We start from the raw sequence: 27,950 nt of genomic DNA, 5'->3' as shown, positions 1-27,950 counted from the left end.
CTTCCATTCCGAATCCGGGGGAGCATAAACATTCAGAAGAGTAACCAGTACTCCCTGTAAGTATCCCCTGACTAGAACAAATCTCCCAACCTTATCTTTGTTTTCATATAAGCACTCAAACTTTAGTTTATGGGAGATTAGGATGGCTACTCCTCTTTTGGAACTTTGTCTACCAGAAGATGGGTACTGAACAAATATCCATCTTCTGAGCTTTTCATAATCCAAGATCTGTTAGGTGAGTCTCCTGGAGGAAAGCTATCTACTAACTCCCTCTTCAATATTTCAAAATTTTTCTCCTCTTAATTGGATTTCCCAGACCATAGACATTATAGGTGATTATAGGTGAACTTGGACTTTTCAACACCGTCATGATAATCCCCCCTCTGCCATCCATATCTGCAGTAGCCTCCACGGCTGAATTGTAGATCACAGTGCCTTCTTTGTAAAACACCTTGAATCTAGCTGGGAATGGGGTCTGGAACCTTATACCATTTTCTTTAAGCGCACATTTTGCCTTGCCATATTCCCTCCGCTTCCTCATTAGCATTGGTGCGTAGTCATGGTCCAGGTTTACCTTGGTAATCTTAATTCAAATCAAATCAAATTTATTTATATAGCGCTTTTCACAACTGATGTTGTCACAAAGCAGCTTCACAGAATTCCAGTAAGACAAAGATTTGACATGAAATGTAAAAAACAAAATGTAAAACCCTCAAGTGAGCAAGCCAGGGGCGACAGTGGCAAGGAAAAACTCCCCCAGCTGAGAAAGAAATCTTGGGAGGAACCAAGGCTCACAAGGGGTCACCCATCCTCCTCTGGTCAATCTACTGGTAATAATAGTTAGAAGTCCGTGAGAACTTCAGTGTAGGGGCAGCTTCAAGGCACTTGGTGGTTGCTGGAGCGTGGGCAGCTGATCTGAAGCGTGGAGGAGGATCTCGACAGTCATCCATCAGTGTCCAGATAGACAGGTGGGCAGTCGTTTACTCGGAAATATGTAAAGGGATGGAATTCATTTTGAACTGTTTGGTGTTTGTAAAGTAGAAAATATGAAAATTTCCAGAGTGTGGCTAATGACTTCGGCTAATGACTATGACAGCTTTAACTAAAAGGAGAGAACCAGAAGGACACACAGACACGGGAGCATCCTGAAACACTGGCATCCCTCCGCTCCGTCAACAAACCTGAGTGATCGCGAGAAGCGGCGGGACGACAGCACCAGCGTCTCAGTTTACTATAATTCCCTGTGTCCATGGACCCCCCCGGATATGCCGCCTTTATCTATGGGGGAGCATTAGCTACCAAAAGATAAACTAAACAAATGAGTTTTTAGCCTAGATATGAAGATTGCGACTGTGTCTTGAGTCCCGAACATTTTCTGAAAGAATTCTCTCCTCTGCTTCTTCAACTTTTTTGTAGATTTTGTTAATAAAACTTTGTTCTCATATAAAAATACTTATTTTTTGTAGATGTTAATAGTGATATTTATATAATATATAAGGTGAACTTACCCTAAATAATTATATTTTATATCCATTTTGTCTTACTGTATGTAGGTACCAGGATGTAATTATTTATATGTCATTAGGAATTGAAAGAAGACTTAAAAGTGATGCTCATGATTAGAAAAAACAAACAAACAAACAAACAAAAAAAAGTTTTATTCACTTCTGAAGATTTTTCTTTACCATCTGCTAACTCTACATTTTTTTCTGTGCACAGAAAACCTTTCAAAAATGTTTACAAATCCCCAGTGTCTTTTACCCAATGAGTAAAAAACAGAAGGGTCTCAGTCCAGGATTTCTCTCTCTGCTCACAGCAAAGAAACTGCATTTGGCAGTGCTTAGATAGCAGTGAAAACACTGAAAATCATGAAAAGAGTATATTTCTTTATTCCTGATTTATAGATGGGTAATAGATTTATTTTTGTTTTTCAGATTACTTAACATGGAACTGAAAATAAATTCAGGAGACCACTAACTGCATGAAAGTAAATACAGACAGAAAGTGCTACAATTCTAAACAATTCAGTTCAAACTATGAATAAAAACTTAAAGACAAGTTAGAATTATATTTTTTCCTCAAACGTACTGTTCCACATGAAAAGCAAAGCTTCTGAACAAACCAAAGAGAATAGCAGATCCACAGAATTGTCAACATTGCCTTTAATTAATATATTATTCAGAATTACGACACATCTTAAAATGTAACCCATTAATTTTATGTGTGTTGTTGTTTCTATTTGCCAGACATCCTGGTCTGGTAAATTGAGTGTGATGGTAAATTATGCTGCTGTCAAGGCGACATCCCAGACACACAACATCTCGGTTATTTCAGCAAAATAATGCCAGGCCTCATTCTGCACATGCTACAACAGATTGCAGGTCCTTGACTGCAGTGGAGAAAAAAAGACGTGACGCGATTCGAGATACACACAATCACTGAAACCACATATACGTAGAAATTCACAGATTTTTCTGATTTTCTTTTGTTTTTACTCTCCTCAATATAAGGCGCGCAAATGGAAAATAAACCTGTTCCCTGTTGGGTGAAAAAGTCCAGGCATAGCTCTGTCTTGTAAATGCTGGCATTGTTGCTATGTTACATGTATTTTGGTACCTGAAGGGCTTCAGTCAGAGTGCCATTATCGTGCACTCCTGGAACGTCTCTCAGCCTGTCACATTGCAGGGTTAGAACTAACTCTGGTACAATAAACAGAAAATTGCAAAAGATTTATCTGTAAAACTTCAACAATGTGTATCCTCAGTTCCAAAACGTTTTAAAGGTGTAATTAAAGGACTGACTTGTGCCCCCTCCAGGGTGTGATCCCGCCTTGCGCATCTGTCCCAAATTTGATGTTCTCTCATCTTGTGTTACTGGTATCAACTTAACAATTGTGTATGTTTACATATTCAAATTAGTTAATCAATGAAAACTGCAGACCTTTTCTTTGTACTATTGTCAGTTAAACAAAGGTTCGAGTGAGTTATGAAATCATATATTTTTAATGGATTAAAAAACAAAAATCCAATCGTTTTCAATTTCCCCCAATATACAAACTTAGGGAGTTGCCTCAACCACCACCAATGTGCATCATCCACCTGGTTGATGTTAAGGAAGGTAATCTGCTTATCTTGGTACAGAGAGAAGTGCGCAAGGTAGGAAAAACACTGGACAGGGCACAAGTACTTTGCAGGGCCTCACACAATAACCCATTTACTCACACACTTGTAGGCAGTTTTGACCTAACAACATGTATTTCAGGATTGTGGGGGGGAAATGGAGCATCCCGAGGAAACCCATGCAGATACAATCCATACCAAATTCCTGACAGACTGTGAGCTGAGACAGAGTTTGAACACTGGACCCCAAGACTCTGGAGCTGACACAAACTGTTAAGCCAATGTGCCACACACCTATTCTTTCCAGTCTAAAGATGATGGGTTTGAGTTCAGTTTGAGCAGTATCTTGTTCATAGAATAACCCTTGAATCTGCTGAGTATTAACTGGTTTATGGTCAGGAAACCAAAAAATATTGTGGCTTAACATGTAACATGCATATTGTATTGTATTGCACATAAGACCTTACAACCTGCTATCTATTAAAAGTCACACTATGTAGTGTTCAAAGGATTTACTATGGGGAAAAGAATGCAAAGCAAGAAACATACAGGTTTGTTCATGATATACGTATTAACCTCAGAGTGAAACCAAGATTTCCAAGAACTCTAGAGCTAGCAATATGTGCTGTATTTTAGTAGTGTGTGAATGGTGTGCATGCAGATAAATAATGTGCAATTGTTTGTGAAAGGATTTCTGTTGTATTTTTTTTTTGTTGTTGTTTTTTTTTTTTTTTTACTGAAGTGTCCACAAAATTCTTAACATTGCAAAACATAAAATGTAGGGATCATTCTGACTGGCTGCCACTGAAGACGAGGCTCATGAACACTCGCTCAGGCATGCAGGGCTGAGGGTGGAGTTCAGTGAGTTGTAATTGATTTCAGTCTCATCGCTACAATGACACATGAAAATAGACTTTAAGTATGTTCACACAGGAAGGCTTTTTTTATATCCATGGTATATGAGTGGTAATGAAAGTGCTTTTTGAGTATATCCAGTGAATGCACTGACTGGTATGATTTGTGCAAGCCTGTCATATATATTATTCGCTCAAATGCACAGTTTGAGCTAGTGAGTTCACATGTACAATATGCTTTTGTAAGTGTTAACAAATAATTATTAACAAATAATATCAAAATCTGTAAGCATGTAAGGGTGTGTCTCTCTGTGTATAATACTAATGCTTCTGTCTGTGAAGTGTAAAGGGCACTTCTATCTTGAATTGAAAAAGGGCAGTATGTTTTGATAAGTATTGCAAAATAAGCAGCTATCCATCCCTTTGCTCTCTTTATGATTTCCTCTTGGCCATGCTGGACCTCAACATCAGTGTTGCCTCCTGAGGAACTTCTGGGTTGTCAATCATGTGCTGCCACAGTTGCTGCTCCTCCCCGTATGAATCATTCCAGTCTACTTCTTTCCCATAGCTCAAACCTGTGAGTCAGAACCTATAGTAAACATCAAGGTACTTCTGCATGTGCATGTATAATACATATCAATGTGCTAAACCTAACTCCCGTTCTGTGCTTGTGAAAAAAAGAAGAAATAAATCAACTGAATATATCATTCAGTAAGTATGAATATATAAATATGATCACATATATTGCTATCCAATAGAGGTCATTTATCTCCAAAATTGTTATTTTATAGGAAAGGGAAAAGCCTTAACGTTCATTGGCAGTCAATGTAAAAAGAGTTAATTACAAGTATTCCATTTTTGAGCATTTCTATTGGTCCATTCATCATGAAAGTTTCTCACAACTGCTGTGTTTAAATGATGTAGTAAATTAATAATCAACAAAAAAGGAGATCTATGGGGGTCTATGGGGCAGTGGGCTGGCCTCGGCTGGCCTGGATGCTCAGCTTCTGCATGATGATTGGATGATCTGTCTGAGGCTGAATCCCTTTTTGATTGACAGCGAAATGAGGGAATCAGCGATCCTTTGGTGTAAAGATCCCTGGGAGCATTATATTTTCATTCTGTTTTGAGTTGAAACCTCTTGGCGGCATTTTCTTTGTTAAAAATGACTAGCGACAAATCGAGCTTCTATTTCTGGTGTGTTTTTTTTGTAGCTGCTTGTGTTTGGAGACTGACTTCTATCACTCTATCTGACTTCTATCGCAGTTTCTGACCAGCCTGTGCTGCTGAACCCCTCCACCGTCACAAAGCACTCATAGTCGGACACACTTCACATGGGCCAAGGCCGTTTAAGCAGCCTAGCTCTGCTGGCCATTGAGAGAACACTAGTCAAGTCCCTGGAAATGATGCCTTGTTGGTACGACAGGGTCACAGATCATTTTCTTGAAAAGGAACGGAGGGTAGAATTTACGTATAAATAAACCAACACATTTTATGATGTAGGCCAATATTGAGCTTCCCCTCCTTGAAAGACCAGCATCCGCCACTGCTATACAGTGAATAGGTGACAGTTCCTGACACAGTGGTACAATGCATTCAGAAAGTCTTCAGACCCTTTCCCTTTTTCGCATTTTGTTATGTTGAGACCATGTTGTTAAAAAAATATTATCTGCAATAAAAAGTGAAAACAATTGTAGAAAATATTTGCTAATTTATTATGAAGAAACATTATGGTGGCTCCACCAAGATACCAACAACCAGAGCTTTCAAAGATTCTTGCATTTCAGGAACAAACAGAAAATTGGCAGCTTCCACTCAATTTAATGTGTGTGATTCCACATAATTTGGGCACCCTATTGGAATCCAAGATTTCTGGATCAAGAAGAAATTAAGAAGATGAATTTGAATTATTAATTTTGAATTAGAAAAGTATCTACAATTAGACAATGGTAGATACCAAATTTCTAAAGATAAGGGCTTGTTAATGTATCATGAGTAATGAATATAGGAGAACTTGAGTAAAGAAGGCATCATTCTTAATTATTCATATAGTTAGGTGTTCGGATAAGGAAATTGAAGAGGGAGAAAGTGAGAAAGACAGACAGACTGACCGGTACCGGCTCCTAGACGGACTCCTCCGAGGAAGACGTTACTGGCAAGTGGCTCCTTGTCCCAGACAGTGAGTTCTAGACAAACACTGTCGAGATCACTGTGCTGAAGGCCACAGTATGTAAAAGTATGGTTCCAGCGTGGATTCACAGAACGCTTCACCACTGCAGTTTTATGCTTTGTGCTCTTTTTATCATCAGGCAGTAGGTACCTATGTTAAAAAAAGATGCCTTACAAATCTGTTCTTCTCTTTTGAATTTGATATACTGTCAACAAAAATATGACTTTTCATGCCAAATATTTGAGAGATTGTCCACAACAAACAAATTTCATTTAAGTTAATAAAACATTGATGCAGACATGCAAATATTTTTTCCTTGTATATATGTAGAATGAATTAAGAATTTTAAATAATGAAATATAGAGATAACACTATAACAATTTTTATGCATTGTGTACTTGAGTATATTTTACTATTTTCCTAGCTACTATTTTAGCTAGGAAAATAGCTGGTAAAGTCTTTATCAACAAGTAAGCAGGCTGAAAGTAGTTTTGACAGCATTATGTATTATTATATTATACTAATAAATGATTAGACATTATTAGGTCTTACTTCACAGCACCATCTACAACAGGAGAACAATGGACACATCAACTGCTGCTAGTGTTTGGAGCATGTTTATATGTATTTGTGCGTTTGTGGTTTTTTTTTGTTTTTGTTTTTGTTTTTTTTTTTGAACAGAAAAGAGTGACTCTCCTTACCCTTTGACAAAAGGATCAGAAGACCCTGATTTTACAGCAGTCAAGTTCTTGGCTTCTTTGACCAGCAACTCTACCATCCCCCCTTTTGGCAGAGTGATACTCTTCTTCCCTTTCAGAAATCCTTTTTTTACTAAGAGTGAAGATACATCTTTATCATTATATTTGATGATATCTGAATCACTAAACATTTCAAATGCAGCTAAATTTTACTAAACAACAGAATAGGTTTTTTCTAATTCTTCAAAAGAATTGTATTCTACCTACAAAGGCGAAAAGATTTTTCAAAGACTCAGTTGTTTAGTTTGTCATGAATTTAAGGATTAAATACATACAAATCCAAATGTAAATGCACCAAAACAGTATTATCCTTATTTCTGGAAATTTGGTATTATTTAAAATAAAAACAAGATATGTAATTTGTTAATACTTCAACCTTTATTTATGAGACAGAAGTACACAAGGTTTGCTGTATTCTCACTCACTAATTTGATTATATTCCTGACTCAGATGCAGAGTGTGAAAGTACACTTTTTATGTGTTTTCCATTGTATTTGTTGTTCAAACACATTCCTAAACTGGCTAATTCCTACTCACCATTTTAAACTTTTAAACTACTGTTCAAAGGTTTGGAATCAGTGTGTTCAATTCTTTAAATCCACTATGTTTACAGGTAAATGTTTAGAAAAAATGAAATAAAAACAAGAATGTGTGATTTCTGAACTCTACTGAACCTTTATTTGAGTGATAGATTATTTTCTTTGTTTTCACACATCAGTGTGATTGTAAATGTGTGTATATTTCAAAAATACAATTTGATACCTGCAATATATGCTCTAAAAGTTTACTACTGTATTCATTAGCTTTACTTTAAATTACAATTTGAATTGTTTGGGATTAAGATTGGCATTTTACATACAACCTTATTGAATTTGTTCCTCGCATTTAACAGAGAAAAAAAAAACAAACAGAACCAGACATTGTCCAATACGGACCTGGCCCTACAAGTGATAAACTATGAAATATTTCATTTTGATTTGATTTTTATTTTAACATGTGTACCACTTCTAGCCATTACAGCACACATTTAGCTATACAGGAAACTCACAGAGAAAATAACATTTTATTTATAGTTTGTTTATAAATAATAATTTATAATTTGTCTAAATGTCCAATAACATAACTTAGAAATATTGTTGAGATACATATAAAACTGTAACTGTAATTGTAATTTGATTTGATAATCAGTTGTTTTTAACTACATCCAATGTTTATACTAGGCTTCATAATGCAATTTAGGCATTGTAAATTTCTGGACCTTGGATTGAATTAAATTTCTTTAACTGGACCTTAATTCATTTTAAATAAATACCCTGTTTTAAACGGTCACATTCAGTTTCTAATAGCAGTAATCTGGCCTGCTTAATATAAGATAAATTAATTCTAAAACTCACTTTTAAAAAATTATTTTCGATCAGAAAAAGGACATGTTATTGCACATTAGACTTGATAAAGTTTTCACATTAAATGAAGGCACCAATTTAAGTTATAATTATGTACATTGCATGAGATTTTCAGTCAATGGGGGATGTTTATGTTGTGTATGTATAATTTACTGAAATGCTTTAGGCATTAATCACAGCTTTAATCATAAAAATGTAGATCTTTTGAAATTCTTTTAATTAACATGACTAATTCTCTAATGCTTAGTTTGCTGTTAAGTATTCAGATTTTTGCATGAATTCAGGTGTTTTATTTTAAACTTAGCAGTGAGAAGTTATGTGTTTGAGAATGTGCTGATGCACTGATAAAATCAATAATGTTCCTCAAACCACAGTAATCTCAGATCACATCATTTCATTAAAATGGCACCTTAACCAAATGTATGTACATTTAGGGTTGGGCTGTGTAACAGTAATTTCGACAGTATCTTAAAATGAGGGCGTTATTTATGACATGCATGGTGTGTCCGATTTCAGTACTGTGTCTTTAAAAACACAGCCAAAAATGTAATTACGTGCATTTAAGAAAACCACATGGAGGGGTGCTGTGGAAGCTCAGTGACTGGAGATGTGAGTCTGAAAATGGGTGGGGAAAAACACAAGCCCAGTAGCCCACAGCATTTGTGAGTTTAGTACTGAGTTTGGGTTAAAAGACAGAGGAAGGAAGTTGTAAACCGACATAGTACTCAGAAGACCCTTAAGTAGACATTGTGCACACTGTTATATCCTCCAATTATGTATGTTTTGAGCCTCATTTCGGGAAATCTGCTGTGGTGTGCTAAACCTACATTGGACATATTGTGCTTGTGACCTTAAAGGACTTATTACATCAGGGCATGACCCAGGAGAAAGTGTTGGAGGGTGGAAGTGCTCAACATTGCACTTCTGAGTTTAAATTAGAGAAGTAACGTCTCTAGATAGATTAGAGATGTCTCATAAACAAGTTGAACATCCTGAGTACATCCTGAACTTGACCTAATAATCTGCAATCATTTTGCTGACAAGTAAAATACAAGGTGGGCCATTTATATGGATACATCGTAATAAAATGGGAATGGTTGATGATATTAACTTCCTGTTTGTGGCACATTAGTATATGGGAGGGGGGAAACTTCAAGATGGGTAGTGACCATGGTGGCCATTTTGGATCCAAATTTTGTTTTTTCAATGGGAAGAGGGTCATGTGACACATCAAACTTATTGGGAATTTCACAAGAAAAACAATTGTGTGCTTGGTTTTAATATAACTTTATTCTTTCATGAGTTATTTACAAGTTTCTGACCACTTATAAAATGTGTTCAAAGTACTGCCCATTGTGTTTGATTGTCAATGCAACCCTCTTCTCCAACTCTTCACACACTGATAGCAACACCGCAGGAGAAATGCTAGCACAGGCTTCCAGTATCCATAGTTTCAGGTGCTGCACATCTTGATGGTATGGTGTGGTATATGGGGTAGTGGGGCCATTCTTCATCAATGGAAACCTCAAGGCCACTGGATATGCGAAATTGCTACATGATGATGTGTTTTCATCTTTATGCACTGAAGCTGGCATGTTCCCTGAGTTTTTCCAGCAAGATGGTGCACCACCACATTATGGGTGTCAGGTTCGAGCATTCCTAGATGAACAGTTTCCTGGAAAGTGGATTGGGCCAGTTGAATGGCCCCCAAGGTCTCCTGATCTGACCCCCTTAGACTTTTATCTTTGGGTTCATTTGAATGCAATTGTCTATGCTGTGAAGATATGAGATGTGCAGCCCCTGAAACTACGAATACTGGAAGCCTGTGCTAGCATTTCTCCTGCGGTGTTGCTATCAGTGTGTGAAGAATGGGAGACGAGGGTTGCATTGACAATCCAACACAATGGGCAGCACTTCGAACACATTTTATAAGTGGTCAGAAACTTGTAAATAACTCATGAAAGTATAAAGTTCCGTTAAACCATTGTTTTTCTTGTGAAATTCTTAATAAGTTTGATGTGTCACATGACCCTCTTGCCATTGAAAAAACAAAAAGTCCAAAATGGCCAACTTCAAAATGGCCACCATGGTCACCACCCATCTTGAAAAGTTACCCCCCTCCCATATACTAATATGCCACAAACAGGAAGTTAATGTCACCAACCATTCCCATTTTATTAAGGTGTATCCATAAAAATGGCCCACCCTGTAGAAGATAACAGATACATGCATAGCATAAGATGCCAATTAAGGGAATGTCTGGGTTTGTGCAATGAGACATGATGTAATAACGACTGAACGGTACACATGATGCTTAGTGTATGTGCCGAAGGGGCACATGACAGTAGGGTATATGTGACTGGGGTCCTAGATTAGACTAGAGATTGGAGAGAATTCTTGACTCTGTTTCTTTATTCCTCTGATTTCTCCTTGGGCCTAAGAATTATTTGAGCATCGATCTTCCTTCCTGGTGACACTTAGACAATTGCCATAACACTGGCCAGCTATACTTCTAAAGAGTGTAGAGTCTTATTTTGCTTATTTTCTAATTTTCTATTTCTCCAGCACCAGTCCCTGAAATTTGCTCTCTCAGAAATAGGTTTTTATTGTCAACAGGTGTTGGGCTGTGCTAAGCTAAATGCATTCAACTTTGTGCTCACAGATATAAGGCTTAGCGAAGAGCAATGGTGCACGCCCCACAACCTCCCACTCCCCACTGTAATAACGTATACCACAATAATATTTTGAGAAGGTCTGAAAACCTGTGGATACAGCCCATCCCTATGTACATCACCTCGTTACTGCATACAATGCTCAGTAACACCATGTACTACACATTACATTTTATAGAAAATATTCTAGATTTATCAACATTTGTTTACTCTGTGTCAGACCCAGAAGACCTGGACAGATTAAGAAAACATTTAAAAAATACCTCATCAACCTTATATAATCTAAAATCTTAAACCCTGTTAATTCACCTACCTAACATAACATACCTACCTAACATAATCTCATATTTTACAGTGAATGAGGTGGATACTGGAAATTCATTCATTATCTGTAACTGCTTATCCAGTTCAGGGTTGTGGTGGGTCCAGAGCCTACCTGGAATCATTGTGCGCAAGGCAGGAATACACCCCGGAGGGGGCGCCAGTCCTTCACAGGGCAACACACACACACCTATGGACACCTTTGAGTAGCCAATCCACCTACCAATGTGTGTTTTTGGACTGTGGGAGGAAACCTGAGCACCCAGAGGAAACCCAACCACCCACTGGGAGAACACACCAACTCCTCACAGTCACCTGGAGCGGGAATCGAATCCACAGCCTCCAGGTCCCTGGAGCTGTGTGAGTGTGACAGTACCTGCTGTGCCACCGTGCTGCCCACACTGGAAATCAGATATTGAAATTATTATAAATATATTACTAACTTATCTGGTGTGGGACATATAGCACACATTATAGTTATAGGAGAACAATTACAAGCATTTTACCCATCTCTGTAACTAGATCTGGGAAAAAATTATATTTTTATTAATTTCTGCAACATGAACATTCAACATAATTCAACACACCTTCTTAAAGCAGTACTAACAATCATGATCAAATCTCTTTATAAATGTAAACTCTTCACTTAGTCTGGGTCATGTAGACTAAACTAGTAAACTAGCAGTTATAAAACCAGTTAAGAAACAAAATATCAATCGTAGCAAACTGTCAAAATATAAGACTATTTCTAAACTGCCATATCTTAGAAAAAAGCTTTTTTATATCTATATAAAAATCACATATACTAAAACCTGTAAGCACACATCAGTTTATAAATGTTAAACAATGTACTATCCATTACAGTTATATAAATGTGAAATATGGAGTCCGGGCGGCACGGTGGTGCAGCAGGTAGTGTCACACTCACACAGCTCCAGGGACCTGGAGGTTGTGGGTTCAATTCCCGCTTCGGGTGACTGTCTGTGAGGAGTTGGTGTGTTCTCCCCGTGTCTGCGTGGGTTTCCTCCGGGTGCTCCGGTTTCCTACGACAGTCCAAAAACACACGTTAGTAGGTGGATTGGCGACTCAAAAGTGTGAGTGAATGTGTGTGTCTGTGTTGCCCTGTGAAGGACTGGCGCCCCCTCCAGGGTGTAATCACGCCTTGCGCCCAATGATTCAGTTTCCACTGTTATGCTGATGATACGCAACTGTACATATAAGCTGAAAAATATGATAAATTTAGATCAAATATGATCAGGGACTGCATAAAATACTTAAAATTCTGGATGTCAAGTTACATCCTTCTCCTATATTCTGAAACAAGAGAAGCTTTTTTCTGGGTTTAAAAGCTGCAAGAAATAAACCGTCAGAATTCATGTAAAACATGACAGATTACCCTGGAGTGCCTGGTACGGCAGCTAAATATCATGGCATCACAATCAATACAAGTCTGTAATTTGACAAACACCTAGGTAATATTACTAGGACAGCTTTTCTTCATCTTAGAAAATGCTGTGGTAAAACATGCCTTATTAGTCATCATCATCATCATCTTTTCCGCTTGTCCATTTCAGGGTCGTGGTTTGCGTTATTAGTGCATGCATTTATTATTGCATGGTTAAATTAAACATAAGTAAATTTCAACTTGCTCAGGATCCTTACTATAATCAGCAAATTTGATCATATCAGACCAGTTTTATCCACTGGATTCCAGTTCCATTTCATATTGACTATACAACTCTTCTACTGACTTATAAAGCACTGCATGCTTTATATACCTTGGCCTTGAATACCATCCATCCATCCATTATCCATCGCTTATCCAGGTCCGGGTCGCGGGGGAAGCAGTCGGAGCAAAGAAACCCAGACCTCCCTCTGCCCAGCCACCGCCTCCAGCTCCTCCGGGGGTATACCGAGGCGTTCCCAGGCCAGTCGAGACATGTAGTCTCACCAGTGTGTTCTTGGTCTGCCCCGGGGCCTCCTCCCCGTTGTACATGCCCGGAACACCTCACCAGGAAGGCGTCCAGGAGGCATCCGGTCCAGATGCCCGAACCACCTCAACTGGCTCCTCTCGATGTGGAGGAGCAGCGGCCAGACACCCTGCGGAGAAAACTCGTTTCAGCCGCTTGTACCCGCGATCTCGTTCTTTCGGTCACTACCCAAAGCTCGTGACCATAGGTGAGGGTTGGGACATAGATTGAACGGTAAATCGAGAGCTTTGCTTTTCTGCTCAGCTCTCTCTTCACCACAACATACCGGTACAGAGCCCGCATTACTGCTGACGCTGCACTGATCCGCCTGTCAATCTCACGCTCCATCTTTCCCTCACTCGTGAACAAGACCCCGAGGTATTTAAACTCCTCCACTTGAGGCAGGATCTCACTTCCAACTTGGAGAGAGCATTCCACCCTTTTCCGACTGAGTACCATGGACTTGGACTTGGAGGTGCTGATCCTCATCCTTACCGCTTCACACTCAGCTGCAAACTGGTCCAGGCTTGATGAAGCCAACAAGACCACATCATCTGCAAAAAGCAGACATGGAATCCTGAGACCACCAAACCGGACACCCTCCGCCACTTGGCTACGCCGAGAAATTCTGTACATAAAAATTATGAACAGAACCGGTGACAACGGGCAGCCCTGACGTAAGTCCAACTTACTTCCAGCCATACTGCCAGCCATACTCCTGCTCTGTTTGTACAGGGACTGGATAGGTCGTAGTAAAGAGCCCAGTACCCCATACTCCCTGAGCACCCCCCACAGAATACCCCGAGGGACACGGTCAAATGCCTTCTCCAGATCCACAAAACACATGTAGACTGGTTGAGCAAACTCCCATGCACCCTCCAGGATCCTAGCAAGGGTAAAGAGCTGGTCCTGTGTTCCACGACCGAGGCGGAATCCGCATTGTTCCTCCTGGATCCGAGGTTCAACTATCAGTCGGACTCTCTTCTCCAGTACCCCCGCATAGACCTTACTGGGGAGGCTGAGGAGTGTGATCCCCCTATAGTTGGAACACACCCTCCAATCCCCCTTTTTAAAAAGGGGAACCACCACCCCAGTCTGCCAGTCCAGAGGCACTGCCACCGATGTCCACGCAATGTTGCAAAGACGTGTCAGCCAGGACAGCCGCACAACATCCAGAGCCTTGAGGAACCCGGGGCGAAACTCATCCACCCCCGGGGCCCTACCGCCAAGGAGTTTCCCTACCACCTCGGCCACCTCAGCGCCAGTGATAGACGAGCCCCCCCCGGGGTCCCCAAGCTCTGCTTCCTCTGCGAAAGACGTGCTGGTGGGATTGAGAAGATCCTCGAAGTATTCCCTCCACCGCCTGATGACGTCCCCAGTCGAGTTCAACAGTTCCCCACCCCCACCATATACAGTGTTGGTGGAAAACTGCTTTCCCCTCGTGAGTCGCCTGATGGTTTGCCAGAAACTTCTTGGAGCCGACCGAAAGTCGTTTTCCATGTTCTCACCGAACTCCTCCCACACCTGAGTTTTTGCCTCAGCGACAGCCGAAGCCGTGAGCCGCTTGGCTCCTCGGTACCTGTCGTCTGCCTCCGGAGTCCCCTGAGCCAACCAGGCTTGATAGGACTCCCAGCTTGACAGCCTCTCTCACCCGGGGTGTCCACCACCAAGTGCGGGGATTGCCACCCCGACAGGCCCCAACAACCTTGCAGCCACAACTCCGTTCAGTCGCCTCAACAATGGAGGTCCGGAACATGGCCCACTCGGACTCCAGCGTCCACCTCCCCCGGGATGCAGTCGAAGCTCTGCCGGATGTGGGAGTTGAAGATCTTTCTGACAGGTTCCTCTGCCAAACGTTCCCAGCAAACTCTCAGCACACGTTTGGGCCTGCCAGGTCTGTCTGGCATCCTCCCCCGCCATCTGACCCAACTCACGATAAGGTGGTGATTCGTTGACAGCTCAGCGCCTCTCTTCACCCGAGTGTCCAGAATATATGACCGCAGATCAGATGATACGACTATAAAGTCGATCATCGAAATGCGGCCTAGGGTATCCTGATGCCAGGTGTACTCGTGGACACCCTTATGCTTGAACATGGTGCTCGTAATGGACAAACTGTGACGGGCACAGAAATCCAATAACTGAACACCACTCAGGTTCAGATCAGCGGGGCCGTTCCTCCCAATCACGCCCCTCCAGGTCTCACTGTCATTACCCACGTGATCGTTGAAGTCCCCCAGCAGAACAATGGAGTCCCCAGAATGAGTGTTCTCCAGCACCCCCTCTAGGGTCTCCAAGAAGGCATGGTACTCTGAACTGCTGTTCGGTGCATAAGCACAAACAACAGTCAGAGCCCTTTCCCCAACCCGAAGGCGTAGGGAAATTACCCTCTCGTCCACTGGGGTAAACCCCAATGTACAGGCGCTAAGCCGGGGCTCTATGAGTAAGCCCACTCCTGCCTTACGCCTCTCACCAGGGGCAACTCCAGAGTGAAAGAGCATCCAGCCCCTCTCAAGGAGATTGGTTCCAGAGCCCATACTGTGTGTCGAGGTGAGCCCAACTATATCTAGCCAGTACCTCTCAACCTCGCGCACCAGCTCAGACTCTTTTCCCACCAGAGAGGTTACGTTCCATGTTCCAAAAGCCAGTTTCAGTTACCGAGTAATCCGGCCACCAGGCGCTCGCCAAGGAGCCCCACCCCCCGGCCTGGCTCCAGGGTGAGGCCCCGGTAACCCTACTCCGGGCAAGGGAGGCTGTGTCTGTGATCTTGTCTTTTTCATCCTTGTCTTTATGGATCACTCTTTGTCTGGCCCATCACCTAGGACCAATTTGCCTTGGGAGACCCTACCAGGGGCTATTGCCCCCGACAACATATCTCCTAGGCTCACGCAGGCACGCAAACCCCTCCACCACGTTAAGGTGGTGATCCAAGGAGGAGTGTATTTGAATACCTGCAGGACTTAATTTTCTATTTTGAACTGTCACTTTCAGTTTGGTAACAGGATGCTAGCTTTCTAGTAATTTCAAAAATTTAGGAGTATTCCCTTGCAGTTAAGGGTGGGGACACAAAACAGTCTCAATCTTTAAATCTAGGCTGAAAACATACTAGTTTTATGTAAAGTTTGGCAATTATCCTTCCTCTCAGGTAATGTTTCTTTTTCTTTTCCAAGGAAATTACTGCCTTCCGTCTTGCTACAATGCTGATTCTACACCAGTTGTCTGCCCTCCATTGCTGGCATTTGCTACAATGGACGTATGTGATATTAAGGTGACTTTATGATGCAATTGATAATGTTATAAGTGATCTGACCAGAGGAGGATGGGTCCTTTGGTTGTGAGTTTTGGTTCCTCCAAAGGTTACTTCTTTTCTTGATCACCTGGGTTTATTGATTTTGTTTTTGTTTTATGCCAAATGTCTATAAAATTGTTTTAAAATAAAAAAAAAGAAATAAAAAATATGCAATTTTTAACATTTTAAAGCAGCATCAAATTTTAACAGTAAATATCACACAAACTGATAACTGTGTCAGACATATCTCATGAAATGTCCAGCTGTAAACTGTGTTTATCACACAATCATAACAGGAATCACTTTTCATCTACAATTTTATGAAAATAAACCACTGACTAAATTAAAGTAAATATTTCTGTATATTTTGTACTACCTTGTACTTGATCCAGTGGCAACGAGAGACTCTTCTCTGCAGGAATGTACTTCAGAACCACAGTCAACTCTCCTCTGTACTGCATTACTGAGTCTACACAACACTCAGTCTGTAGAGAGCACATCTTTAGAAAACACAGCATTATTATAAGTGTACTATACAGCAACATATGTGTGTGTTCATATCTCACCCTGGGCTGCAGGACAAACCATTCCTCTATCTGAGTGTCGAGCTCCCAGGAGTCAAAAGTGAGCTCTGTCTCTCCCAGAAAGCTATTGTGTCCGAAGCGGTCATGATGCCATACAGACACCTGCAGAGTTCGTGTCTCTAGTTGTGAATGACTCAGCACATACTACACAAACAAAAAAATATTTTATATGATTTATGTTGAATTTAGTCAGTGAATTCATAAATTTTGTGTATTCAGACAGCATGCTTACATGGCATCTTACAAACCTGGTGTACCATAGCATTCAAAAGTTTGGAAACACAATTCAGAAAACAGATCACTGTTTTCAACACAGTTGAAGTGTTGATGAAGAATCAATTAAATAAACCAGCAATGATGCAGTGGACTAAACAGAGGAATCAGTGCTCAGTTAACAGTTGGATTTTTAAATGTTCCCAGATTTCACCTTTTTTGTAAGAAACTGTGAAATAAAAATCATTTGTCCTGAATTCTGAACAGAGCTGCAGATGAAAGTGCTAAAACACTGAAAATGATGTTATGCTAAAATAAACATCCAAAATATTGGATATGAGTTGATATTTCATGCAGACAACTTATAAATGAGACCCGCTGATTATTTTTATTATTTTTTTTTTTTATTTTTTTTTCTCTGAAATATTTCAAAATAATCTGAAATGTGGTAACACAATAATAACAACACATAAATGTTTATATTTCTTATCAGTGTGCAAAAAATAAATAATTTGTAATACCATTATATACAAGTGTTTATCATTATAGACAATATAATCCCCAGCACATCATTCTCACCCTCAAGTTTTCATTATACACAGGATTGGTTGTTTTGCTTTTTATGCTGGTTTTTCGTTTGCTCTGCCGTGTCTTGTCTGGTAAAAGATAGGCTTTGACATATCTACAAACACAAAAACATAGAGAAATCTGCATAAATAAACAAAGGTGCTTATCATACAAAAAATAAATGAATAAACATATTGTAAATACATCACTAGTAAAAGCCAAATAACCCCACCACTGCCTTAAGAGTGTACTACCTAAAATTATGTGGTTCTACTGTTTGTTACTGTACACAACACCAAGGAAGATATGTACTTTTTCATGGACCATCAGACCACTCAGATTACTGTCCTGTACAGGACATAACTAATTTTTAATCTCCTCAAACAGATTTTAAATTCACAGAGACTTTTATTCTGGAAAACAAACTAATACAAATATTACCAACAACTATGAGAGATATAATAATTAGTATGCCTGATATAAAATGATTATGCTAAGAATGTCGACACTCTGCTGGATTAAAATTATTTACTAATCTTATTTATAAAGGATAACAAAAGAACCTTTTTTCATTCATTCATTATCTGTAACCACTTATCCAATTCAGGGTTGCAGTGGGTCCAGAGCCTACCTGGAATCATTGGGTGCAAAGCAGGGATACACCCTGGAGGGGGCGCCAATCCTTTACAGGGCACCACACACACTCACACTCACACATACCTACGGACACTTTTGAGTCGCCAATCCACCTACCAACGTGTGTTTTTGGACTGTGGGAGGAAACCGGAGCACCCGGAAGAAACCCACGCGGACACGGGGCGAACACACCAACTCCTCACAGACAGTCACCCGGAGCGGGAATCGAACCCACAACCTCCAGGTCCCTGGAGCTGTGTGACTGCGACACTACCTGCTGCGCCACCGTGCCGCCACAAAAGAACCTAATAAAGGAAAAAAAATGTAAATTGAACTGTGAATGGAAAAGTGCTAAAATGTGGCATTTTGTCTAAAAATCTGTTTAATCACCAGCGGTTCACCTAGAAAACGCTGTGCAAAGCACTAGTGGACCTCCAGCTTTGCCCTCAGTGGGCCAACAGTGGTCCGCCATCTCCTTGCTATCAGGGTATATGTTGTATACATATAAATGTATGTGAGCCATGTACAGTTGGTTCTGTGTACACATGCAGGCCCTTACGGGTCAGTGCGTTGCCTCCTTTCATCCCCGGTTGCTAGGCAGCGACATTCGCGCACTAGAACATTGAGTGCTCCAGTTTTGTAGCTGTATGAGATGTTGAGCAGGATTTCCCCAGAAACACGCGCATTACCATAGTCACCTGTCTCGCTGTACACACTCATCATACTGTTCAGACTGCTCTGTGGAGTAAGGATAAAACATGTTTAGCTTATGTCTACACTATAGCTGGGGACGATATGGCCAAAAATGTTATCACGATATGTTTTTCTATGTCAAATGATTTCAAAATTAAATACAGTATGCACATTACTCTAATTCACAAGGAAATATTTCACTGGAACTATAACATTTTCTTACCACAAAAAATTAATGATATCTATGTCTTGTGGCATGAAAACTAGGGAATTACCACCTCAAATATTTAAAGAAGCAGAAAGAGTAAAAAGATAGTTTAAGAAGATTTTAAAATTATAAAATAAATATATAAATAAATGCATTTGCATTGCACTTAACCCATTAGAAGGCTTAAAACGTTTTCCGTTTCGCACATTCATTCATTGAATGATTATCCAGATCAGGAACACAGTAGGTCTAGATTGTAAGGTGGAATGTGACACATCAAACATTGGAAATTTCACGAAAAAACAATGGTGTGCTTGGTTTTAACATAACTTTATTCTTTCATGAGTTATTTACAAGTTTCTGACCACTTATAAAATGTGTTCAAAGTGCTGCCCATTGTGTTGGATTGTCAATGCAACCCTCTTATCCCACTCTTCACACACTGATAGCAACACTGCAGGAGAAATGCTAGCACAGGCTTCCAGTATTCGTAGTTTCAGGTGCTGCACATCTCGTATCTTCATAGCATAGACAATTGCCTTCAGATGACCCCAAAGATCATCACGTAGCAATTGCACATATCCAGTGGCCTTGAGGTTTCCATTGATGAAGAATGGCCCCACTATCATTGTACCCCATATACCACACCATACCATCAATTTTTTTGTTTCAACAGTCTTGGAGGGATATATCCAATGTGGATTAGTGTCAGACTAATAGTGGTGGTTTTGTTTGTTAACTTCACCATTCACATAAAAGTTTGCCTCATCACTGAACAAAATCTTCTGTGTAAACTGAGGGTCCTGTTCCAATTTTTGTTTTGCCCATTCTGCAAATTCAGTGTGCCAATCTGGGTCATCTTTGTTGAGATGTTGCAGCAGCTGGAGTTTGTAAGGGTGCTATTTGTGAGTAGCTAATATCCGCCAAAGGGATGTTCGACTGATGCCACTCTCCAGTGACTTGCGGCGAGTGCTACTCTGTGGGCTCTTGCTGAATGAAGCTTAAGATTCTGATACCCCTTGGTGCTGCCAATCAGGTGCCTTATTGGCAGAACCTGTGAGCATGGGCCCTGCACAGTAGTTGTCTGCTCCAAGAATCGGCATGCCACGTTTGACTGATCTGGATAGGGCCCATGCAACACGGCAAATTCAAGCTGGTGTTCTGCAAAACTAAGTTGTGGCATTATTTGAAGTGAGCCCTAGTACCATCTCCAAATTGAAGGCTAAGTTCCATATAACGGGGATGTCAGAGACAGGCGGTGAAGTAGGCGTCCCAAGAAGACGACACCCCTAGAAAATCGTTTCCTCACCCTGTCAGCCATGTGAAAAAGTTAGGACACTCCATAACAATCTTTGATTTTTAAAAAAATATTTAAACATATAAACATTTGAGCTTCATTTGGACAGCACTGAGAGATGGAGCTTATTTAACTAAACAAATAAAACAGAAGAAATCATTTATAAACATATGTTGTAAAATGTAATGAACAAAAATGTACATTTCTTTTGAGGAAAATGTTAGGACACCCTATGCCCTAATAGCTGGTATTTCCCCCTTTGCCTGAAATAATCTCAATTTGATTTTTCCTGTAACCATCTACCAGTCACCAACATTGACTGGGAGGTGGATCGTCCCATTCCTCCAAGCAGAATTCCTTTAGCTGTGTGATATTTGAGGGGTTTCTTGCATGCACTGATCACCCCAGAGAATCTCAGTAGGATTAAGATCTGGGCTCTGATTTGGCCATTCAAGAACTCTCCATTTCTTACTTTTGAGCCATTCCTTGTGAATTTACTTCAATGTTTGGCTCATGGTCATGTTGCATGGTCCACATCCACTTCAGCTTCAGTTTTTGGAAAGATAGTCTCAAATTTTCCTCAAGCACCGTCTTATACAGTGAAGAATTAATAATAGATTCTATGATGGAGAGTTTGCAATGCCCTCCTGCAGCAAAGCAGCCCCAAGCCATGACATTTCCACCTCCCTGCTTCACAATTGTTATGGGGTTATTGTGGTGGTCACTTCTTTAATGTGCCCAAATAATTCAGCTTTGGATTCATCTGTCCAAAGATCCTGGTCTTTGTCTATGTGCTTTCTGGCAAACTTTAGTCTTGCCCTGATGTCTTTTTTACAGCAAAGTTTCCTCCTTGTGCAGTCGTTTCCTGATGGTAGATGCATGTACCTTGACATCAACTGTGGCAAAAGCCACTCGTAGGTCCTGTGATGACATTTTAGGATTGTTGGAGACTTCTTTATGCATCTTGTGGTCTGCTCTTGGACTGAACTTGTTAGGATGGCCTAACCTGGCCATGTTGGCAGGTGGTTTAAATGTTCTCTACTTAGAGATCAGCTATTCTACTGCCCGGAAAAAAAATTACAGTTGTTTTGAGATCTTTTTATGTCCAATCCCAGACTCACATACATCTATAACATTCTTTCTGATGGCCTCAGAGATCTCTTTAGATCTCAGCATGGTGATACCACTCACTTCAGCAAACAACAGCAAATCAAACTGTCTGAGGTTTAAATAAGACAGCCTCCTCCAATGTCCTCTTTAATGATGGTCTAATCATTTGCAACTGATGTGGGGCATCTGATTCTAAATATAGGCATTTTAAACAGAAATAAATGTAGGAATGTCCTACTTTTTCCTCACAAGTAATGTAAAATTTTGTTCATTAAACTTGTGTTTATAAGTAATTTCTTAAGTTTTATTTGTTTAGTTATATAAGCTCCAATACTCTCTCAATACTGTTCAAATGAAACTCATATGTCCATAAGTTTATAAATGTTCAAAAAGGTTTTCATGGGTTTTATTCTTCACATGACTATAGGTACTGTACTTCTACAGGTTTGCAGTCAAGGTTTGCAGGACGATATGACAGATGGCTCTCGGCCAAGTCAATCTGGAACAGACAGCCCACAGCCAATCTCCAGTCTCATTGGGCTGCCAGGAGACCTGCCATGATTACCCCTCACCGCCAGGCCAATTTACGTTGGTGTCGGCAACATGTGCACTGGAACCTGAACATGTGGAAGACCGTTATGTTCAGCGATGAGTCCAGATTCTACCTACAGCAGTTGGATCGTAGGGTCAAAATGTGGAGAATATGCAGAGAATGCTATGCTGATTGCTGCACTGATAGAGTAACATCTGTTGGTGGAGGCCAACAATTTTGGCTGACTTGCAGGAAATGCTGGTAGAAGAAGGGGATGCATCTGACAGCAGTGTGTGACCAGGCTGTGTGTCTGGTTCTTCCACACACTACTGAGGCTCCTGTTTGTTATCCAGTTGACCAAACACCAAAGGAGTCAATGGCAGAATAATCTGTTTGGAATTGCAGAGAGGATTTGGCAAATTTTTCATGGGTGCAACCCACATACTCAAGCTACAAATGAATGTTCCTTACAAATGTGGCACCATTGAAAAGGTAAATTAACAGGCTTTCGAAATGTATAAGATTTATTGCCAAGAAGCATTGTTACAACAAAGAAATAATCTACCAAGCACAAATTTTATTTTTTTAAATTAAAAGTTTAATTAACATTACAATTTATTAATTTACATTACAATCTATGTATACTTATAATTATAGTGTCTGAGCCATAGTAATGTAAATTAATAAATGATCTATGGAATTGGTATGCTAATGTTTGTGATTTTTGGTGTGCTTATGTTTGTGATTTTTGGGTTTACCGTCACTGTAACACCATGAAGCTTCAGCATTGGGCTTGAACAGTGTGGCTCTTAGAAATCTGTTGGAAGATTTTGGCATGAAGCAGCACCGTTTTCTTACCATATTACGTTGGAAAGATCTTAGCTTTGGATATTCTTCTGAGAGAGCGAGAGAGAAGTTTTCAAAATATTCTGTAACCTGCATAAATAAACAACCTTCTAGAACCTTCTGAACCCTCAAAAGCTCCAGCATCTGCCCCTCAAGCAGCCACAGCCCCTGGCCCTTGAGCAGCTCCAGCTTCTGCCTCTGTGAATGTCGTTGAAGGGCCTCCTGCCTCAATGGACGTCGTTGCAGGACTGCTTCACGCCCAAGCTCCAGTGTCCACAAGGATCCCAATTTCCAGTGAATATGGAGCTTGCCACTCCTGCTCTAGTAATGGTGACACCTCCTGCAGCTGCTCTGGCTCTTGTGTGGGCGGCTCCTCTCACCGATCCTGCTCCAGTGTCAATTCTGTTCCTGTGTCGGCGGTGCTTGCCTATTCTGCGCCACTGACTGCAGTTTCTAGTGCATCTGCTCCTGTGTTGGCAGCTCCGGCCACTTCTGCTCCTATGTTGGCTGCTCCTGCTGCTTGTGTTCATGTCCCTGAGTCTGCCCCTAGGACTTCAAGGCTGAATCCCAGACCTGTGCCCAGGCTGGTTTCCCAAAAGTTTCTCAGACTCATACCAGTCCTGGGCACATGTTTGCACCTATGTTTGTATGTGTACCTGTGTCCATCCCTGTTTTAGTTCCTGTCTCTGCGTCCCTCTGCCTGTTTCTAGTTTAGTGTGAGTCCCTGTTCCTCTCACTTTGTTTGTCTCAGTCCCAGTTAATATCATGGTCCCTGTTCCCCTGCCTAGTCCTGTCCAATCTCCTGTTTCTGGTCCTGTCCTGTCCCGAGTCCCTTCTCCTGTTTGGTCCCATGTTTCGTCTCCTGTTAGTCCCTTCTGTCAATCATCTAACCTGTCTCTATTCAAGTCTGGTGGTTTGTCTCCCATTCAGTCTCCAGTCTAGTTTCCTTTGTCTACTCCAGTTATCTTGAGTCTCGAGTCCTGTTTCCAGTCCAGTCACCATTTCTGTCTTCATTATCTCATAAGTGTTTCTTGTCTGTTTGTTTTCAGTGCTCCTTTGTCGGGTCTTGTGTGTAGAAGTGTGTTTTTGTCTCTCAGTGTTTTACTTATGTCTACACTGGCTTTGTCTTGTTTGGTTTTGTTATTTGTATTAAAGTCCTTCCTTACATATACGTCCACCTTCCTTATCCGCCCTTCAACCATGACACTTGCACAGAGTGCCGTTAAAGTTATTCCTAGGACAAGTGCATTAGTCAGCTGTCTCCTTCACTGCTTCTGGCAGTAAATATAATATTTGCATGTGGTGCTGTCATCCTTCAGATAGCCTCAAATTTTCAGCCGGTTAAAGCCTAAACTTAGTCTCAAAGACAGAAATGCAAATGGAATTATCCGCTCCAAACATTTTGCTCAAATATTGGTAGTAACATGTCCCCACCATACATATTCAAAGCTATGCCCATAGTTGTTAAAAAACCATTTCAGGTGTTGAGGTTTAAATTATTTGTACATCATTGCATTTTGTTTTTATTTACATTTTTTACAGTGTCCAATTTTCTTTCTGTAAATGCAGTTTATAAAACTTGATATTCATTTCATGCACTGAACACAAATGACAAATAATGCCGGTGTATGTGCAGGTCTATAGTTATCATTATGAAGGACTTGTTTGTGTTATATATATATATATATATATATATATATATATATATATATATATATATATATATATATATATATATAAGGAATGTTTGTTTTATATAGCATTACAAGCACTGCTTTATATTAATGTTACTATATTTATCAATTTAGAATTAATGAAAAAAATTACATTTTTAAACAATTATAGGGGTGGCTACAGTGGGACCAGGGGTGGCTACAGTGATTTATCCAGGACATCAGTTTGAAACCTCTAATCTTTTCTAATAAATGTCCCAGGATCTTTTATAATCTTAGAGAATCAGGCCATAGCTTTACGTTTCATTTAATGGATGGCTCCATTTGTTCAGGACAGTGTCCTTGTCAGTGCACTCAGGCACTGAGAGCCACAGAAACTATAGTTGGTCTACATTCCTTCAGCCCCACATTGCCTCCCACTCCCCCACACCCGTTTAGCATCAGTGGATTTGCTGGTGCTGCTGGAAACAAGATTATAACAAAATAGCAGTGCCTCTATTTGTGAAAGCGTGTATGAGAGACGAATACACATGAAAATGTACAGCAAGCAATGAAGGCATATAAAAAGAACACTCACAGTCTCTGCATCTGAATCGGGTACATTAAGGTAGCCCCACTTTTGCTCGGAGCCTGGAGTGAATGACTAAGAGGCGGTAAGGAGCAGAATGAAAGAAATGGAACCGTGACACATCGAAAGCAGAAAAAAGTAGAGGAAAGGCAAGAAACAGTGATAGAAAGACTGCAGAAGATAAAAATTTTCATTGTCTTTGTTTTCAAGAGGCAGTTCCTTCAATGCAAGCAAATTGACTTTACAGTAAAAGCTTTCATTGTCTATATTATCTGCCTCTGTCAGCAGTATAATGACCAATTTATGGACTGAGTGCACTACAATATATTTCTAGCGCTCTTCAGGAGCCCACCAGTGCCTTTATTATAAATTTAAAGTTTATGTTCATTTTGCTCTATAATTTAAGAAAAATGTAAACAATGTGCTTATCTATATGTCTACCTCTGTCTTTTTAAGGGGAAAAAATATGCATTAGTACATTAATTTCTAAGTCCAAAAACAATGTTAAACGGAACTAAACAAACACAATGATCATGAATATATTAGTGTACTTAAAAAATGAGAATGGTGAAGAAAGAAAACCAATTACAAATTATTAAAAATTAGTGCTTCTGCTCCCTGCGCCTCACACCAGGGCATCTCATTCTTTGAGTATACAGAGGCTCATTTTCATTTATTATTTATCAGTAATTCTAAATAGGGCTGTTTATACATAGTAAGAAAAATGCTGACCAAACATGTCACAAACATCTTATTAAGATGCCAGGAAACTACTGTAACTCGTGTAAATGGGAGTAAAGTGTGTTCCCATTTTAGAAAATGTGTTTTGTAAATCTGCTGAGATGGAGCAAACAGCTCACAATACTAGTAACAAGTACTGAAAGATCAGAAGTGTTATTTAGTTATAGACACTACAAAATGTAACATTACATACATGCAGTCAAGAAATAGTGTGAGGTAGCAAACACACAATGAATCCTTGACATAAATTATATGATACACAACTGATGTGTGTGTTTGTGTGTGCTTGTATTTTTGTATGGGCCAGTACCACAGACTGAGCACTGCTGACACTGTGGTTGGTTTTGTAGTGGGCAGACAGCAAGGCATCAAGGTCCTCATCTGAATCCTACAACACAAAAATCAACTATACCCTCAGTGAGGGTCTCAGCCAATACAATTAACCTTATTAATTATATTTCTCACTTACAAACCTTGAAATAAATTAGAGTTTGGACATTACACAAAAATGTTGCAAGTTTTGTTTTGATTGCACTAAATATGCAGTTAATACAATTCCTAAAGAAACTGTCAGTGTTGTCTTAAAGAGAACTGTAAAGTGAAATAACTATAATGTATTAAGAGTGAGAACATACTGTGTCATTGAGTCCTGGAACTGAGTGGCAGCGGCTAAGCAGGGAGTCATTAGTCGACCCCTCCCCTGGATTAGTGAGGTCAACCTCGGACCGACTGCGATCTTATGTGCGGAAAGCCAACATATACACAGAGAGACAGAGGGAGAGAGAGGGAGAGGGAGAAAGAGATCTTCTGTTCATTACAATTACAATTCAAAAGAACCACAAATATTTCTAATGTCTAATCTTTTTTTTTTTAAACTTTATAGCATACAGCAATACAGTTAGTATTAGCTTACTTTTAAATGACATTTAGAAAACAAACCTAGATACTTATGATTGATAGCAAAGGCACATACACTTTTACATTTTAATAAATTCTGAATATAACATTATTTTATACAGATGCTTCTCCACTACAGCTAAAGTTTACTGAGCACTGTGTATGTAAGTATCCCTTAACACAATTACCAGTTTTACTGTAACAAAAAATGAGGATGATCATGTTACTATGGCAATACCTGATGAAAACGAGGCTCTGGATACAGCGATATAGGGTGTGACTGAGTCAGTTCGTTTCTGATCACCGCAGATCTTGTCAGGAATACTGTCACTACTGTGTGGACTGTACACGCTCTCAGCTCCATCAGGCTTCTCACACACAATAAACACACAAACACAGAGATTATTATGATCTCCTTCTTGTTTCTACACTGACTCTCCATTCTCTCAACTACACTGTCCACACAGGAGCACTTTGTAATTCTACATTTACAGATTAGTAAATCTGCATACATTGTTTGCCCACTTTCACTTTGTTCTTCAGCACTGCAGTGACATTGATGTGGTGGTGCTGTGTTAGTGTATGCTGTGTATATATATATATATATATATATATATATATATATATATATATATATATATATATATATATATATATATATGAGTGGCTGAGAAACAGCAGTGATACTCCCTGTCACATGTATACATGTTACATCACAGTTGGCTGGAGTCACTGAGTGGCAGAAAGACTCAATGAATTTCAGCTTTAGCGTTTAGTGTGAATGCATCAAAAACACATCAATGTCTAAAATGGAGAAGAGCTGTTTGTA

General features: G+C 40.0%; 1 protein-coding gene across 2 annotated transcripts in view; it reads right to left on the bottom strand.

Annotated features, from left to right (window-relative positions):
• Nucleotides 1-4,131: 4,131 nt before the first annotated feature.
• The window catches only part of sytl5 (synaptotagmin-like 5), a 106,394-nt gene continuing 82,575 nt past the window's right edge, over nt 4,132-27,950 (bottom strand). The window contains exons 7-17 of one of the 2 annotated variants that reach the window (XM_066686579.1): nt 27,360-27,489; nt 26,860-26,960; nt 26,535-26,612; nt 25,493-25,558; nt 19,116-19,294; nt 17,933-18,035; nt 17,123-17,284; nt 16,933-17,041; nt 6,845-6,974; nt 6,085-6,293; nt 4,132-4,548 (exon numbers count right to left, since the gene is read on the bottom strand). In XM_066686579.1, the coding sequence (XP_066542676.1) occupies nt 4,406-4,548; nt 6,085-6,293; nt 6,845-6,974; nt 16,933-17,041; nt 17,123-17,284; nt 17,933-18,035; nt 19,116-19,294; nt 25,493-25,558; nt 26,535-26,612; nt 26,860-26,960; nt 27,360-27,489 (1,410 nt within the window). In that variant the 3' untranslated portion in view covers nt 4,132-4,405. The remainder of the gene's footprint in view (nt 4,549-6,084; nt 6,294-6,844; nt 6,975-16,932; nt 17,042-17,122; nt 17,285-17,932; nt 18,036-19,115; nt 19,295-25,492; nt 25,559-26,534; nt 26,613-26,859; nt 26,961-27,359; nt 27,490-27,950) is intronic. The other variant, XM_066686580.1, reaches the window with a different exon arrangement.

Source organism: Hoplias malabaricus, chromosome 12 (assembly GCF_029633855.1).
Source record: "Hoplias malabaricus isolate fHopMal1 chromosome 12, fHopMal1.hap1, whole genome shotgun sequence".
Taxonomy (NCBI): Eukaryota; Metazoa; Chordata; class Actinopteri; order Characiformes; family Erythrinidae; genus Hoplias; species Hoplias malabaricus.
The sequence above is the reverse complement of the archived record's forward strand: the minus strand, read 5'-3'. Positions and strand labels throughout refer to the sequence as shown.